We start from the raw sequence: 18,595 nt of genomic DNA, 5'->3' as shown, positions 1-18,595 counted from the left end.
TGTTATTCATTTGATATTGCTATTACCACTTTAGTCATCGCTTATTTTGACCGAAGACTCGCTTATTTATTTCTTATTGTGCAGCTGTGCAGTTTTTTGTAGATTGATTTTAATTACTTTTTATTTTTTTTTAATTATTTATTATTTGTTTGACAAAAAAAGAAAAATTGTAAAATATGTTCAAACATTTTATAACTTGAAAAGTACTTGAAAAAGGGACTGAAATTCAAGTTGAATTCCAATTAAATTTCAAATACTTGAATTTAAATTTATTGGGTGCTTACTGGGTAAATAACAAACAACCCTTCTGTAGAACTAGTTTTTCCATCGATGTTTTTCCCGAACGCGACATTTGTTCGCATTTGCAGGTTTAAAAATCCAGAAGATAAGTTTCGTTGTTTCCAATATATTAGCAATAAATAGGGGTTCCAGAACGCTACAAAAATAGAACTCGTTTTTGGCTGCATCCAGAAAAATGAAAAAAAATCCGCAAATTGGAATCTAATTTTTTAAAGCGATTGTTTTTTTTAAACAAAATAATGTGGCTTTCTGTTGATAGTTATGTTTAAAGATTTGCATTAATTTTTTTATTGTTCAACCTCTCATATGATTTAGCACGCGACATATTTCCCCATAATTTTTTTTACCAGAATTAGTTCAAGTAATTAATAACTTTAACTAAGCCATCTGTTAATGTTTGCTGGCAGGTATAAGGCTCAAATATATCTTTTTCTTTAGCTTCTCTTGCTTTCACGCAACCAATATTTTGTTTAAAATTGTTTACATTTTAATACAATATTTTTTAGCAGCTTGCTATCTGTTTTGCCAAATTTTGATAGCATTTCTGAGCTATTTTATAAAAATATACTTTAGTCGACCTCTTTTAATTTATCCTACTACCGTTTTGTTGCTACAATTACAATAGCGAACGCGACATACCTTGATCATAAAAAAAATGTTAAGTGTAATTATTATATGCAGTAACTTCTTATATTAGTTAAAGTCACTAAATTTTGATTTTCATTCAGATTATCAGCCACTTGATTAGAACGATCGCATGATTTAGGTACAAGAATGCGACATTAGAACAGAAACTCAAACAAATTAAAAATTTATCGTTAATTGAGCTTTTTTGGCTGATAGAAAGAGACAGAAAGATTATTAATATATTAATGTTTGATCACGTTGGATCTTTCTGTAAAAATCTCATATCTATAAAGTATGCGTTGAGATGTACTTCGATCGTTTAAGCAACAGGCCGAGAGAACCATTGACCGGAACATGCTTGATTAAGAAAGTAAGGAGTTGCAATCATATTTCGTAACTGCTTCCACCTCTATAAAGAGAGTGTCATGTCCCTTGTGATCTTATTCCCTATTTTTCTAAAAGTCCATAATTTAACATTATTTAAATTCACTCTTTTAAAAAACCTATACTAAATAGGAAAGTATGTGTTTTGTGTAGTATACTTGTGAGGTTTTATACCCTTTAAATCCATTTTTATGCTTTTACATTCTTATCATCATGAAAAGACTACAAACATACATATAAACATACATAGAGACATCTGTATGTATTTAATATATGTATATAAAGTATCTGTGTGAAGGAAGGGCTTATAAACACTTTTAGTATCATATCGCACATAAAACATATTGCAACATCTAACCATCATCCAGCTATCCTTGCAACACACAACTCGTACAACAAGTATGATGATGTATATGAACCCACATATTATTTACTCCCTTCTACCCCCCCCCACCAGACAACGGCTGATAGAGTTGTCATATGAATATTTTATGCCACGATGAAGAGTAGAAGAAATTATTTCAACCGCGACATATTTATACATACAAACATAGATAGATGTGATATGTATATGAGAGTATGAGCGGGTATTAAGTGAAATACTTTAATATTCATTTATAAAATGAAAGAAACACAAAGTAAAGAGTATTAAAATTTATATGTATCTGTATAGTTAGTAAGTACAATGGCATGGAAAATAAAACAAGCAAAACAATTTAAATAAAGTATTACAAGTGCTAGTTTTTTGTAAAATTCCTTAACTGCCCGCAGTAATATTTAATCAGCGAATAAATATTGAAATTGTTTTGAATATATTAATAATGCTAATCGCATCTATTTAGTCCTTTAGTCCAGAATGACATATTCAATATACCACCATCCTTTTGGTGGTGGATATAAAAACTTACCAATTTAATTTCTTAAAAATTTCAATAAGATTATTCTTTAAAATGTTTAACTTATTTAGACACAAAATACATTAAAAGGTTAATATTGCTTTAAATTGTATGTTCACATCTCAAGTTCCATTAATATATATTTGACCTTTGATTCATATCATCCGTCTTTATGGAAATTTAAACTTTAAACGTTAAACTAAATGTCTATGCTTAAGTACTTCAACTCTCTGTCTCTACACAAAAATTAACAAATTTTTGTAAATATAGATTTGTTGCTGGGTTTCCTCAAAACACCTTTTGCCTTAAAACTAATGTGTCTTAAGATTATGACCTACTTGAACAAATAAAACATAACACTTGGTATTATATACTTATTTTTCAAATGTTTAGAGGAAATAAAAGAATAACATGATTACTTTAACTTAAAGGGTTTAATTCTCCTTTCTCTGCCCACTCTACATCTTATGAGCATTATTTGTAAAACGATTATAAATGAAATAATAACAAATTTTTATAAAATTTATGAGATTAGCAAATGTTCATACATTGCTTTTATATACAATACATACGTATATATTTACTAATATTAACTACACATGTGTTAATGTTACTCTGGCAACACATGGTTAAATGTTCGTTAGTTCGTTCTACTTACTATTTCAAGTGTTTTTCATGTTCATATTCTTTCGAATTTCCTATTCGTTTTTGAAAAAAAAAGAAAATTCTGTTGTACATTTAGTAGTACTAGTTGTTATTATCCTCGTAAGTACTACTAACACATATGAAATAGTAAACTAGTTTTTTAGTCGCTCATTTAAAGGAATGAATTCTGTGGAAGAAGAAAGAATTTGTTTTTGTATGAAGAAGAGATTGCTTTATATAGAGTAGAAATTAGTAATTGATTGGAGACTTTTAGAACTTTTAATATTAACTCAAAATTACGTTATTACCATCATCGATATTCCATAGAATTTTTGGTCCTTCTAACTTTAATATATTCTTTAAATTCTGAAAACTTTTAGGATCCATTCAGTCACTTTACATGATCTTGCTCTTATTACATGTAATAAATTTAAATTTCTTACAGTTTGATTTTTTTCCACTGAAGATTTCTCTTTTAATTTGAATTTAGTTTTGCCTGAACGTACTACCATATTGTGACTGCCATATTGTGATGTTTATTTATTAAACTTACAGATTGCATTAAGTATCCTTTCATCTTGATATATTTATTCTGTAGATTTTCCGAAAGTCACCTTAATTTCTTGTAATTAGTTTTTAGTATCCTTAGTCTGTTCTTTCTCATATTCCAAAACCAAAAGTTTGACGTTATAATAAATTAAAATTTAAGTCTTCTTGATTTAGTCTTTCTTTGAGATTTCTCTGTTATGCTGTTGTTTAACTGATCTGAATTTGTACTCTGCAGTTAAGATCCAGTTTATATATTGCTCTGGTAAATGTTCCGAAAGTTTCCTTTATCTCTCGTACATTAATTTGGATCAGCTTTTGGTCTTTCCATAGCCGAAAGTTTAAACTTGTATAAATCGAAATTTCTTTCAGTTTACTCTTGTTTGATAATCCTTTCAGTTTGATCTTTTGACCTGACAGATTTCTCTTGTACTTTGAAATTGGGACTTCGGAAGCATGCAATTTCTGGTCTCCTTAATCTAATTAGGTTCACATTCTATAGTTGTGTCATTCTGGTGTACTTGGAACTTTGTTCTTTAAGATCCCTTGAATTTGATCTGTTGCTCCCGTAGTAGTTGATGTATGACTTAAAAATTGCAGGATTTACAATAGATGGCATATCTTTTGAGCGCGGCCTTTGTTTTTAATAAAATATATGTCATTTTGAAGGGTTCAGAAGTGGTGAATTTGACACGGAAGACAAAGATCGCCCAGGCCAGCCAAAAAAGTTTGTAGACCAAGAATTGAAGGCATTACTCCATGAAGATTGTTGTAATACTCAACAAGAGCTACTCAATAATTGGGAGCTACTCAATCAGCAATTTCAAAACGTTTGAAAGCAGCAGGATTCATACCAAAAGCAGGGAAATTGGGTACAACACGAATTGAAGCCGAGAGATCTTGCATGTCCTAAATGATGCTTAAACGCTATTAAAGAAACTAATTTTTGCACCGAATAATTACTTGCAATGAAAAATGGATCGATTACGACAATCCGAAGTGTAAGAGATTGTATGTGAAGACCGTCCAACCAGCAGAATTGAAACAAAAGCCAAATATCCATAACGCTAAGTTGATGCTGGAATCTGACCATATCATCACAGGGAACCTGTACCCAACGCAACTTATTCGTTTGAAGCGAGCATTGGCCGAAAAACCCCCACATTTTGCAATACCAATTAAAAACTATTTAGAATGAAGTGGTGGCGATGTTTTGCCTCCCCGCTATATAGTCCAGACCATGCTCCTTGATTCGTTCTTGGCCTTAAAAGATGAGCAGTTCTCTTGTCTCGGAATCCATTAGTTGTTAGAATGGTGGGAAAAGGTCATAGCTAACAATGGCCAATACTTTACTGGATTCTACTGGATTATTAAGCTTTCGGTTTCCTTAATCTAATCCTTCTCATATTATAGTGGAGTCTTTCTGTAGATCGTGGAATTTAGATCTTCTTTAGCTCTCTTTAGTTTAGATCTTCTCGAATCCTTTTCCAATTCTATAGTTTAACAGTTAAACCTTGTAGTTCGGATTGAAGGTGCTATTAGTTTGTTCTTTTGAAGTGGAACATTTCTCTTGTAGTTTGGGTTTAGGTCTACTGGAGCACGAAGCTGTAGTTTGGGTCTCCATAATGACGATTCTTTCCTTAATATAATCCTTCTCCTATTGTATAGTTTAAGGGCTTAACCTTGTAGTTTCGATCCTTTTAGCTTGTATTGAATTAAAATCTCCAGAAACATGGAGTTATTGATCCTTCTCCTATTCAGCATATTAATTGGTTTCTGATATCTTACTTCGGTAAATTTTAAAATAAGGTATGAAGGATTATGAAGTTCTCAGTCTATTTAATTCTGATCATTATACATTTTTTACTGGAATTCATTGAACTTTGGCTTTAGTGCTTTTTCTGTTCTATAGTGGAATAATTATCTTGAAGTTGGAATTTATGCTTTCGGCCTCCTTTAATTAACCTGAATGTTTGGATTAAGCTTACAGTATAGATTAAAGATCTCAACAGTATGATATCTTGCTCCTATATCCTTAATCTGATCCTAGTTTTATTCCATTGCTTTATGTTTTACTTTGGATTTGGAAAATGTATTGAGTTGGGATCTCCAGGATCATTGAGTTTTCGTCTCTGATCCTTCTTCATTTTTAATTTTTATAATTTCGATTGAAAATGTCTTGCTTTGATAAATGTAGTGTTAACTATGAATTAAGATCTATAGGATTAATCTATTGTTATGCTTCTTTTATTCTGTTGCTAAATTTTGCGTAATCTGATCTTTCTCCTAGTTTTAATGGAAACATTCAGGGATATTTGGTTGACTGCTGCTCTTAGCTCTTTAACATTTCTGTCTAAACTTAGTTCACATACAAATAGAAAACCAAATACAAACAACTACAAATGCCAGTGCAAGTGTGTGAATATAAATCTTTGTCTGTAGTTGTAGAACACGAATATTACACTTGTATTTTACGAGTACTAAATACAACTACTAGTACGTAAATAAGTACTAGTACCATCGCATACACATGGACACAAAAAGAGTGTATTTAAAGTGTAGTTACATTTGAAGTATTGACATACGGTTTGTTTCCTCTTCTATTTGTTTCTAAAGCTGTTGCTTTTGTTTTATTTGTTTGTAGTTGCCACATTTAACACCGTTAAAAAATGGGTTGTACAAACAAACTGAAAAAAAAATACTTTTACTTTATGAAAATAAAAACTTTTTTAAACAAAAAACCACTAAAAAATGAAACTTCAAATGAAACTAATTTGTGGTATTTTTCTCTTTTATTCTATTTACAGGGGGATGGGACCCAAAAGACGTTTATCCGTTGCTGAGCGACAGCAACGTGCGAACGCAGCATCAGCACCCAAAAAACGTTCTACAACTGGAGGTAGTGCAAATCATTCGCCTGCTTCTCGTAAACCAGTCCCGACTGCACCTAGTGGTAGTAGTAGTGCGGTCACAGCTTCTCCCTCCAAAGAAGGGCTTAAAACATCCTCTCCGGCCAAGAAATCCAGCAAAATTTCGGGTAAAGAGAAATCAGACGAAATTCTTGAGCCGGAAAGAGATAAGTTGGAGGCAAAGGAAATCAAGTGCAAGGAAAGAACTGAGGAGAAAAAAGCCACTACCAGGGCTTCTTCCCGAGAGAATGTGAAAAGAGGTGCTAATGAAGCTGAAGATAAAATAGAGCCACTGGCTGGTTTAACATCCTCCAAAGATGATTTAAAACCCTTGGATTCTACACATAAAGAGAAAGAAGAAAACATTAGTTCCAACTCCAGCACAACTAGCAGTAGTTCTAAGCCTCAAGATAAAAAGGATGGTAAAAATAAAGCCATTAGCAAAATGCTCAAAAGTTTGGATATAAAAATAAGTGGTTTTGATAATCTGCTGCCCAAGGAGCAGAACATACAAGAGTTGGGATTGAAATCGTCGATTTCGGAAAATGTTAAAACCAAGTCTCGGGCTGCAGCAGTAAAAGTTATAGCCTCTCTTAATACTCCCAAGCCGGTTAAAAGAGCCAAAAATCCAGAAGCAGAAGAAAAGAAGAGGGCAGCACAAAAGCAAAACGAAAAAGCTAAAGAAGCCACAAAGGAGTCAGCAAAAGATACAGTAAAAGACTCTGCTAAAGATTTTAGTAAGGATATGGATAAATCTAGCCATGGTCACAAAACTAAAGTGCCAGAGAAATCAGTGAAAGCTAAAACGGCCGAGAAGCATCCTGCGGAAACTGAGACTGGCAAAATGAGTGAACATATAGTTCCAGAGAAAGAGAAGAAAGTAGTAATAATTGCAGCTACTCAAGAGAAGGAGATTGACAAAGAAAAGGAAAAGGAGGAAGCAATTACTTTAATAGAAACTAAAAAGAAAATGGCTGCAAAAAAGGCTCGAATAGATCAACTGCTTAAAACTAAGAAATCTACTGGCAGTAAAACAAAGCCGGATAAACTAAAGGAAACGGAAGAGCGAAAGGAAGAGCTAGACAAAGTAAATAAGGAAACAGAAACAGGCACTAAAGAACATAACGAGAAAGAAGAAATTACTAAAAGCGTAGTTAATAAAGAAACTCAGGGTGAAACAACACCTAAAGAAACCCTAAACAAGGAAGAAGAGAAAGCTCAAGATATAAAAGAAAAGCATAACTTAAGTGAGCAACTGGAAAACCCCTCTAAAATCCAAGAAATTCCCACGAAAAAGAAGTCACCAAAACACAAAACAACTAAAACAGAAGTTCAAGTTCCAGACAAGCCGGAAGCAAAGGATAATGAAAAGCTGGTAGATAAACTAGAGCAAGACAATATGGAAGCAAAGAAGCCGGCTTTAGATGAACAGCAGCCTGTCAATACTAAAGAAAAACTAATAAAATCTCCCAAAAAATCAACAACTCCCCAAAAATTAACACAACCCAAAGCAGTTAACGAAACAAAGTGCAATAATTTAGATGAAATGTATGAAGAAAAAGAAGAGATACTTAAGGTGGTCATAGATTCCAATACCGAAGTAGTACAAATGGAAATAGAAGAAATCTCAACTATTAAAATAAAACCAAAAGATGACAAGGATAAAGAAGATGCAGCAAACGCAATAGCAAAGAAAGAAGTAAAGCCAGTCGAATGTGAGCAGAAAGTGGAGGAACAAAAGAAACAGGAAGTGAAAGAGTTTAAAGAAGTTAAATTCTCAAAAGCAGAAGAGCTCAGCAAAGCTAAAGACAAAGTTGAGAAGGCAAGGAATTTTGTGGCTCAAACCAAAGCTCCTATAACAAAAATAGCGAATATTAAACAAAGATTCCAAACAAAATTCAAAGTAAATCCCATTAAAGCAAAAATATCCAAACCGCTTAAGAAAATGCAGTTAAATAAAGTTTTGACAGCAAAACCATTGGCAGTCGTTGAAAAGAAGCTGCAAACTACCAATGATGTATACGATTTTAAATCGGGTTCTGAAGATGAAGAATTCATAAAAATGGATTTGCCAACCTTAAAGAATCTCAGAGAGTTCTCCGAAGAAGATGAAGACAAGAAAGTGCAGCAACAGAAAACGCCCGTGATGAAGGATACTCCCAAATATGGCAGCAACAAAGACAAACCCAAGAATGAAGAGACACAAATGATCGATAAAGAAAAGGAGTTGGAGGAGGATAACGAGAAAGAAGAAAGTCTCAAGTCTTTGCAAAATAAAGAAAAACTCAAAAAAGAAGATGAACTTAAGAAAAGCACAAGCCTACAAGGAACTCCCAAAAAAGAGAGCGTTTCAAAAGAAACACCCACCAAGGTGAATAAAAACAAACAGGAAACTCCCAAGAAAGAGAAACCAGAACTTGTTAAAGCCCCAAAAGAAACTGAAACTGAGGCTAGTTCTGAGGAAAAATCAAATTCCGATTCATCGGAGGAAAGAGCAGAGAAGAAATCTGCTAAAAAATCGGTAAAACTGCCGAAAAAGTCATTGAAAACCAATCAAAAGATCAAAACCATTAAAAAGAAACCCATTAAACAAATAGCCAAGGTTTCCAAAGTTGTTAAGGGTAAAATGGCTAAGAAAACGGAGAAAACTAAACAGAAATCAAATAAATCTAAGAATAGTACTTCTGAGGGAAGTAGTAGTGATTCTGAAGATGAGAAAAACCTCATAGTATTCAGTCAAAAGAGACATAGAATGGCTTCTCTAAATGCTCTAGCCAAAGTGCAGTGCTTGTATGAAAACGAATCAAGAACAGCTTATGAATTGGGTTTGTCCAAGGCCACCTTGTTGCCACCCAAAATCAGAACAGTTGAAGAGGAGAAAGATGAAGAAAAAGAAAAACCAAAAGAGAAAGATAAGGAAAAAGAGAAAGATGTGGAACAAGAAAAGAAGAAAGACAAAGACAATGAAAAGGACAAAGATAAGGATAAGGAGAAAGACAAGCCCAAAGAAAGCTTTAGCAAAGCAGATGATAAGGTTAAAACTAAGAAAGAGAAAAAGCTGGAGGATCCTCTGAAAATAGAAGAGAGCACCAAGGAGGAAAGTGAAGAAGAACCTCCGGAAGAGCCCAAACGAGAACTGCGCAATGTGCCCGGAGGTCGAGGCATAGGCAAACATTGGGAGTTCGATAGTGACTGTGAATTAGATGAAATTGATATTTTGAGAATGAAAAAGAAAAAGTTACAAAAGAAACTACAAGATAAAAAAGTAAAAGAGGAAAAACTACAATTGCTTAAAGATAAAAAGGAGATGGAAGAAAAGGGTGAGATTAAAGACAAAGAACCGATTAAGGTTAAAAGAAAATATACCAAGATCAAAAAGCCGCTAAAGAAAGTGGTAAAATTGGCCACTGGCAGCTCGGAGGATGAAGGAAACTCTGAGTCCAGCGATAAAGAGGACAAAGATAAAGATAAATTGCAAAAACTTAAAATGAACGAAGCCAAAAAGCCGCCCAAGAAACGTAAGCGCATACTTAAGGAAGAGCTAATAGGAGACTATAAGGGTATTTTGGCGCGCAAACGTATGGCCAGTTTAAATGCCAGTGCCATAGTGGCAGCCACATATGAAGTGGAAAGGCATTTAGATCGTAACTTGGGTCATTTAAGTGGCTATGAAACCTATGAAGATGAACAGAAAACTCCCAGTAAAAAAACCAAGGAGGCAAAAATGGCGGCTAAAGAAACAAAGAATAAGTCAGCAGCTACTAGCACCGCTACAGCCACTACAACAAGTAATACAGCCACTGCTGCAGCTTCCGCTACTACAACTTCCAGTTCCACAGCTACAGCTACTTTATCTTCAACTAATACCACAACTCCAGCAGCTAAGGAAATATCCCATGATTCCCCCGCCAAAGTGGCCAGTATACCAGAATCTAAGCCTACTGCTCCTCATACTCCCACAAAAGTGGAGAAACCCACTAATATTTGCGAAGAGAGCAACGATTCCAAGTACTCTAAAGAAACCAAAGAAACTAATACTGATACTACAACCACTACTACTTCCACCTCTTCGGGCAGTAGTAGCACCACAAACAGCACTAAAGATGCTAAAGATTCCAGTCGTCCGACATCTTCGAGTGTAGTCATTGTCCAGGACACTGATGTTACCATAACGGGTGTCTATGTTAATTCAACTACTGGTTCTAGCCAAGAGGCCTATTGCAAAATGCAATATCGTGTACAATCTAGTGTTACCGAGGAACGTTTGGTGCGTCCTGGTTCAACGGAACCGCCACCCAAGTCATATACTCCATTGAGTGCTTTGTCGAGCATGCTGCCACCAGGTGCTACAGCCCCCGGAGGGGTGGGCGAAGGTGAGTTGAATTTATTGTATTTTTATGATTTTATTGTTTATAGGACTTTTTAGTGTTTTGATATTGAATATGTAGGGAAAATATAAAACGACTGTGTGACTCGTACAATGTTGTGTCCAAAATGTATTAAATTTCTAAATATTGAGAATATATTCATCATCTTTCTCCTCATCAACTGTTCTGATGTTAGCTGTCAACAAGATGGCCTTGGACAAACCCAATTCACTTTGGCTAGAGTATTTCGAGAAGCCATTCTATATCTCTTTTGACTGAATACTATGAGGTTTTTCTCATCTTCAGAATCACTACTACTTCCCTCAGAAGTACTATTCTTAGATTTATTTGATTTCTGTTTCGTTTTCTCTGTTTTCTTGGCCATTTTACCCTTAACAACTTTGGAAACCATGGCTATTTGTTTAATGGGTTTCTTTTTAAAGGCTTTGATCTTTTGATTGGTTTTCAAAGACTTTTTCGGCAACTTTACCGATTTCTTAACAGATTTCTTCTCCGCTCTTTCCTCCGATGAATCGGAATTTGATTTTTCCTCAGAACTAGCCTCAGTTTCAGTTTTCTTTGCGGCTTTAACAAGTTCTGGTTTCTCATTCTTGGGAGTTTCCTGTTTGTTTTTATTCACCTAGGTGGGTGTTTCTTTTGAAACGCTCTCTTTCTTGGGAGTTCCTTGTAAGCTTGTGCTTTTCTTAGGTTCATCTTCCTTTTTGAGTTTTTCCTTATTTTGCAATAACTTGAGACTTTTTTATTTTACATTATCCTCCTCCACATCCTTTTCTTTATCGATCATTTGCGTCTCTTCATTCTTGGGCTTGTCTTTGTTGCTGCCATATTTGGGAGAATCCTTCATCACGGGCGTTTTCTGTTGTTGCACTTTCTTGTCTTCATCTTCTTTGGAGAACTCTTTGAGATTCTTTAAGGTTGGCAAATCCATTTTTATGAATTCTCCATCTTCAGAACCCATTTTGAAATCGTATACATCATTGGTAGTTTGTAGCTTCTATTCAACCTCATAAAATAACTATGAGGTTGTCGCCACTGTTTCTGCCCATCATGCGATTGTTTACAGGATTACCTTAAAGAGAATAGACTTTAATAGGGTTACAAACGATGAAGTGATAAGATAAAAACCAAAATACGGGATATTAATAGAGATAATTAAGTCAAATTCTGCTGATTCGAGGAAAGGCGGGATAATAAATCTGTTAAAAAATCGGTGAGATTGCCAAAAAGGTCTTTAGAAAGCAATAAAAAGTTCAACTATATTAAAAAGAACAAATAGCCAAAGTTGTAAAAAGAAAAATTGCCATGAAATTTGAGATAAAATATAAAGAATTGCTAGGTCTTAATTCAAATGATTTTCATAAATTATTAGGTTATCATCCAATTATTCTTTCTCTTATATCTTTTAAACATATATTTTAAGGTCATTCAACTGTGACACCTCCACCAGCACCCACGGCAAACGCCACACAACCCTCTGCGGGCGCATCTCTAAGCGAAACCCTTAATGCTGCCGCTGGTCTATACAATCCAGCCGATCTAGGCATCCATACCGAACAAGGACCCCTCGATCATCATGGACCACCGCCGCCATCCTATGCCGCCGCAGCGGCTGCAGCAGCTGCTGCCTACCATGCCCATCATATGTCACCACATGGTGCTGGCCACCATCAACATCAATACGCCCACTCACATGTCCATCATCAGTATCAACAGGCGGCGGGGGAACATCATGGTATGCCTCCACCACCACATCACTATGGCGGTTCGGGACCGCCACCCTCACATTATGGCCAACCACCTCCGCCACCCGTGGGACATTGTGATGCTGGTTCTCCTCCACCCACGTATCGTGCCAGTAGTACTTATGGCTCAAATCTTCCGGTAGCTTCGGGTCAACCCGCTGCACTACCCTCTGCTATGGGTAGTGGCGGTGCTTTCTGTCCCACTAACGTACATTATCAACAACAACATCAACAACAGCAACAGCAGCAGCAACAAGCACAACAGTCAGCACAAAATGCTGCACAGCAGCAACAGCAGGCAGGAGCTCAAGCCTCGGCAAATGAAACAAGTGGTAAGTTTTTTTTTCATTTCCTAATAATGTATTAAGAGGTCTTAAGAAGACCCAATTCGTTATGACTATGAACCGTAGGACAAAAAATTCATTAAATTGTTATATTTTCACATTCCAAATTTTGAGAATCTAATGAAAGTGAGAACAATCGAGCCCTTAGCGCCAAATTATCCTAAGCGACAAAACACAAATTTTACAGGAGAAGGTTTTTTTGATTATTTTGAAAGTTATACAAAGAATTAAAAATGTTATGATGCGATATAATATAATTTCGTTCAAGCTATTTGTCTGTTTTTTCCAAAAATATTTATTTTAAAAATATGACAAAAAATGTTTTTTATTGAATTTTTGCATACATAAAAAATTTTCTAATTGAAATTAAATTTTAGTTTATGAATAGTTTTTAATGAAATTTCACAGTTATGTAGAATTGTCTATTTAAAATGGAAAAATAAAAACGATCTCGCAATTCCCAAAAAAGTGTTGAAAAATTCCAAAAATGGGAATTTTTAGTTTTTTGGCTATAAAATCCATACCAGGGTCGGGGTTATCGGAACCCTTTACAAAATAATTAGAAACATATTGGGCCACATTAAGTCGGTTACCATATTTTGATATCGAATATGCGATTTGAGAATTTTTGCTATAAATTTAAATTTTACATAAAAATAGGTGTTTTTTGAATAGATCTGGTCCCCTCGGTAACAATAATTTTTAAATATTTTTCCATTCAAATTTTTTATGAAAACTTAGCTTTCAGAAAGTATAAATTCCTTATTAGAAATTTTTTGCGATAATTTAAAAAGAAACAAGTAAGAGAGCTATATTCGGCTGTGCCGAATCTTATATACCCTTCACCAAATTATACTTCAAAATAAAAAATTTAAATAATTTTAAGTGAACAAAATTTTTTTTAATTTTTTGGCAAAAAAATTTTCAAATTGTTTTTTTTTTAAATTTAAAATTATTTTTTAAATTTTAAATTTTTTTTTTTAAATTTTAAAATTTTTTTTTGGTTTTTTAAATTTTTTTTGTTGAAAAAAAATTCGGGTTAAAAAATATTTTTTCCGATTTTGACCCATTGTAGGTCCAACTTACTATGGTCTTATATACGTCGTTGCAAAGGTCTTTGAAATATCTATCATTAGATATCCATATTGTCTATATTAATGACTTAGAGCTAGTTTCTTACTTGTCAGTTAAACTCAGCTTAACACGCTGTTATATTAATCCTGAAATATATTTTGCCGGAATTTAACCAATGATTGTGTTTCTCACTAGTGGATTAATTTTGTTAGCATTGCCATACTTTTCAGTCAAATCACATGTTTATTCTTCAAATTTTTTCATATAAATATGGCAATACTATACATTTTATAAGAAAAAGCAACCGCGTTACATAACTTTTTTTTGTAAATTTTAACTTTCTAAAAGAAAAAGCGACATAACAGTATATAAAATGTATATTAAAAATTATATTGATGTTAATAAAGCAAATAAAAACAAAGAGCTGCTGTGCTGAATTCTTTATTTTATATTCCATCTGTTTGTGCTTTGGCATTTTATACTTAGGTTTAACTCACCAATGATGCTCAGTTAAACCTAGATTATATAGCATATAAACAATAAGTGAGAAACACAATTTTTAGTTTAATTTAGGTTTAAGCGAAGAATGTAGATTATCTCTATCCCAGAAACTAGCTCTTAGTAATCCAGATATAGGTCAAAAATCGAGGTTGGCCTGGTTTTTTCCTCATATCTCAGCCATTTGTGAACCGATTTTGCAGATTTTAAATAGCAAACTTCTCGAAAGAATGTCTGACAGAATTATTGAAGATTTGGATCCCGAAGATATCAGGGGTCTTCAGAAAATTCATTTCAACAGACAAACGGACAGACAGACGGGCATGGCTTAATCGACTCCGCTATCGATTAAGGTGAGTAGGGTGGGTAAAAATGTTGAAAATTTAATTTTCAAATGCGAAGATGCGGAATACAAACGAAGAAATAGGATCGTTTTAAAAATGTAACATACCCGAGGTGTCCTACTTTGAGGACCCTTGGTCGCAACCCTGGTGGGCCCATGAGGTCCAAGTTCAAAGTTTAAACTCGACAACAGTTCTTCTTTGCGCATGTGAAATTTCATCTAACCAATCTAACCATTTAGAAGTTACAGATTTATTTCCCTCTTTTTATACCCTACACCACCATAGTGGGGAGGGTATTATGCGTTTGTGTAGATCTTTGTAACGCCCAAAAATATTAGTCTAACACCCACCTTAAAGTATACGGATCGACTTAGAATCACTTTCTTCAAATTTGGTACATATCATTTTTTCGGCCCAAGGACCAAGCCTATTGAAACTGACTGAAATCGGTCCATTATTTCACCTAGCCCCCATACAAATGTCCTTCCGAAATTGGACTTTATCGGTCATAAATCTTTAATTTATATACAAGGTGGCGCAAAACTAATCCTCCTATCAGAAAATGCTATAAATTTTGCGATTGGCCCCTAAAGTCAGTTCTGTTTTGACATTTGTGTAGTAAACACATGCGAAATACATGCGAAATAATAAACAATGTTACGCTACACTGCTCCAGAACGCGGAATATTGCTGACTATTTATTTGACCTTAATCACCACCAAGAGGAAGATGATTTTTCATCAAAAATAATCATGAGTGATGAGGCCCATTTCCATCTTAGCGGGTACGTAAATAAGCAAAATTTACGCTTCTGGGACACTGAAGATCCGCGTGTAACCCACGAAGAGCCATTACACCCGCTCAAAGTCACTGTGTGCTGTTTTCGCTGGAGAAGTCATCGGACATTTTTTCTTCGAAGACGTCGCGGGCCAAACGTTTACTGTGAATGGTGAGCGCTACAGAGCAATGATCAACGAGTTCTTTTTGCCGCAACTTGATGAACTAGGATTGGAAAATATGTGGTTCCAACAGGACGGTGCAACGGCACACACTGCACGTGCCTAATCTCCCGTTTTGGCGATTTGCACTGGCCAGCAAGATCGTCTGATTTGACCGCTCCAGACTTCTTTTTGTGGGGCTTTTTGAAGTCGCGGGTTTATGTCAACAAGCCTCAGACTCTTTCAGCTCTTAAAGACAATATCCGTCAAGAATGTGAGGACCTACGTCGGAAGTTTTGGCCAAAGCGATGGAAAATGACATAAAAAGGGCTCAAATGACAATCAACTGTGGCGGCGGCCATTTACATTACATCATATTCGCGACTTGATGTAAAAAAAAATTAAAAGACCAAATAAAAATAATCCACAAGAAGAATCAAAGTTTTTAATTATTTTTTTAATTACATCCAAAAAACATCGGAAGTTTACTTTTGCGCCACCTTGTATGTATCTACACAAATTGCGCTCCAAATAAGTTTTATATATACAAAATTCATGTCACCAAATTTTGTTACGATCGGTCCATAATTAGTCATAGCTCCCATATAGATCCTCTTCCGAAAATCACTTTAACATGCATAAATCGCTTAAAAATGTTGGTATACTCACAAAATTCAATATAGTAAACTCTCATATAGACACAAATCACGACCTAATTTCATGGTGATCGGTCCATAATTCGTCATAGCCCCCATATAAGGCCCACTTCCGAAAATCACTCAAAAATATAAATTATTGAAATTTTAAAAGAAAAATGTTTTTGCTCTTTTACTTAGTGTAGGGTATTATATGGTCTGGCTTGACCGACCATACTTTCTTACTTGTTTTTCTATACCACTGTGTGTCGCTTACGATAAAATTCGTTTACTGTAAAGTGTAAACATTGACTTGACGATAAAATCTTACCCCCTATAAGTTTGAAATTATTAACAATTTTGATATTCCGAGAATGCTAAAACATCAGTAGGTCCATAAAATTTTAATTTTTGCAATAAAAAAAAAAATAGAAAATGTCGCTTACTATAATTTGGCGCTAAGGGCTCGATATATAAAACCTGATAATGTTTAATGCCAATTTTCTTAGAAAATTTACCAACATTTTCCTTTTCAAAATCAAATATGTTTACTCCTAAGCAAATCTTATTTACACTTATTAAACTGTTAAGAGATTCCAAGAATAATAAATTTGCATTCATAACAAACATTTTACTTTTACAATTAATTAGTTTGAATTAATTAATTGATGTTAAACTTTAAATTGCATACAACACACAGATGATGATAAAGGTCACTGAAGTAACACAATATCCCTTTTATTGCAGAAAATCTATTTAATAGTCCAATAATAATGATAATAATAACAAAAAGATGCAATCACAATGTCATGTATGAATATGGAAATTAGTTTGTGTCATACAAAATTCAGATTGTTTCAACATTACTCCCCAAATACCATTTAAATTAATATACAAAAGTATTAAAATCTGAGTTTGACTATAAATTAACAGCACCTTCAAAATATTTACCAAAGACATTGCAAGTTTTCACAAGGATATAAAGGAGTAAGGATATGTTGAGCAAATAAATATATATTTAGTAAACCAGCAGTTAGTTTTTTTTTTTAAATTTAACTCTGTGATATTTTAGATATTTGAATATAAGTTTAAGCAAAACATTTGCTGAGTTATTTGTAGAAAATACCATAAATGGTAATGTTTATGATTGTCATACATTAAGATTTAAGGGTTTTGATACTTAGTTATTATGTTTATTGTAATATTGTACAATATATTTCTACTAAATTGAAATACAAGAGTTGATTGTATCGTTTCGTATTAGTTTGTGTTTAAAGCAAAAATAACATTATGTTTGAAATACTCCTGGCACTTAATGAAAAACCAACAAAATCCTAAATGTAGTCAATCGAAATGTAGAAAATACACACTAGAGACCTCAATGATTTTAAGAGATTTGGGAAATAAATGTTGAGGTATTGGAAACTATAAAGACTTAACTGTTGTCTGGGGAAGTAACCCAGCAGTTAAGCAAGTAGTCAATGTATCCCTTAAAGACAGTAATTGTCACAAATTGTCACTTAGCACTTTGATGACTCCTATTTATATATTTTCGTCATTTGACACGTATGTGCTCTCTGTAGTGCAGAGATAGGACAATTGGTTACTTTATGCATCCCAAGTAATCTAGCGTGAAGACAATTGCCACTTAAGTGTCTCTAAGTAATCTGGAGTGTAGTCACTTTAAACGTTTTGTGAGTAATTCGTACAAACTAGTTTTATACAAAATTGTGTTGATATAATTCTCATGTAACATAGCATGAAGTCAATAGTCACTTTAGTGCCATGGTAGGCGTTCATATTGTTCAGGTTACGATGATTTTCGTCAAACAACCCGAATGTGAACAAAAGAGCGTAATAGAGCGTAAAAATACACACAATTCATTCAGTTTCTTGATGTTGTTGTTGTTTTCTACCCAAAAGAGCACACAAATTAAATGCCTCTTTTTGCCTACCAATGCTTTAGTGTCTCTTAGTAACCTATAGTGAAGTCACTTTAAACTTTTTTTGTACTGCACTTTATTTTACCCACCAGAAGCGTTGACTACTTTCGATCAGCTATCAGATAGTCTCATTGTAATCAAAAATGGTCAATAATTAGTCACGTACCTATTGAAGTAACTAGTTCCCACCCTAAATGATGGGTTTTATCACTAGTTCGAGACTGTCTCCTAAAACTGCTGGGAAACTTATTAAGATGAATGAAATTAAATGAAAATCTAAATTTAAAAATTTTAGATTTTTTCTCCCTTGATGTGTGTGTAAAACACTGTCACGTTCAAAATACTAAACCGATATAAATGATTTTTACTTAGAATCTAAGTT

The 18,595-nt window shown here is 33.9% G+C and overlaps 1 protein-coding gene across 1 annotated transcript in view; it reads left to right on the top strand.

The window, feature by feature from the left end:
- Positions 1-18,595, top strand: part of Hers (Histone gene-specific Epigenetic Repressor in late S phase) — a 384,252-nt gene that overhangs the window by 25,852 nt on the left and 339,805 nt on the right. The window contains exons 2-3 of the mRNA XM_065506784.1: positions 6,206-10,680; positions 12,116-12,769. Coding sequence (XP_065362856.1) covers positions 6,210-10,680; positions 12,116-12,769 — 5,125 coding nt within the window. The 5' untranslated portion in view covers positions 6,206-6,209. The remainder of the gene's footprint in view (positions 1-6,205; positions 10,681-12,115; positions 12,770-18,595) is intronic.

Source organism: Calliphora vicina, chromosome 4 (genome assembly GCF_958450345.1).
Source record: "Calliphora vicina chromosome 4, idCalVici1.1, whole genome shotgun sequence".
In the NCBI taxonomy this organism is placed as follows: domain Eukaryota; kingdom Metazoa; phylum Arthropoda; class Insecta; order Diptera; family Calliphoridae; genus Calliphora; species Calliphora vicina.
This window is presented reverse-complemented; position numbering and strand designations above follow the sequence as displayed.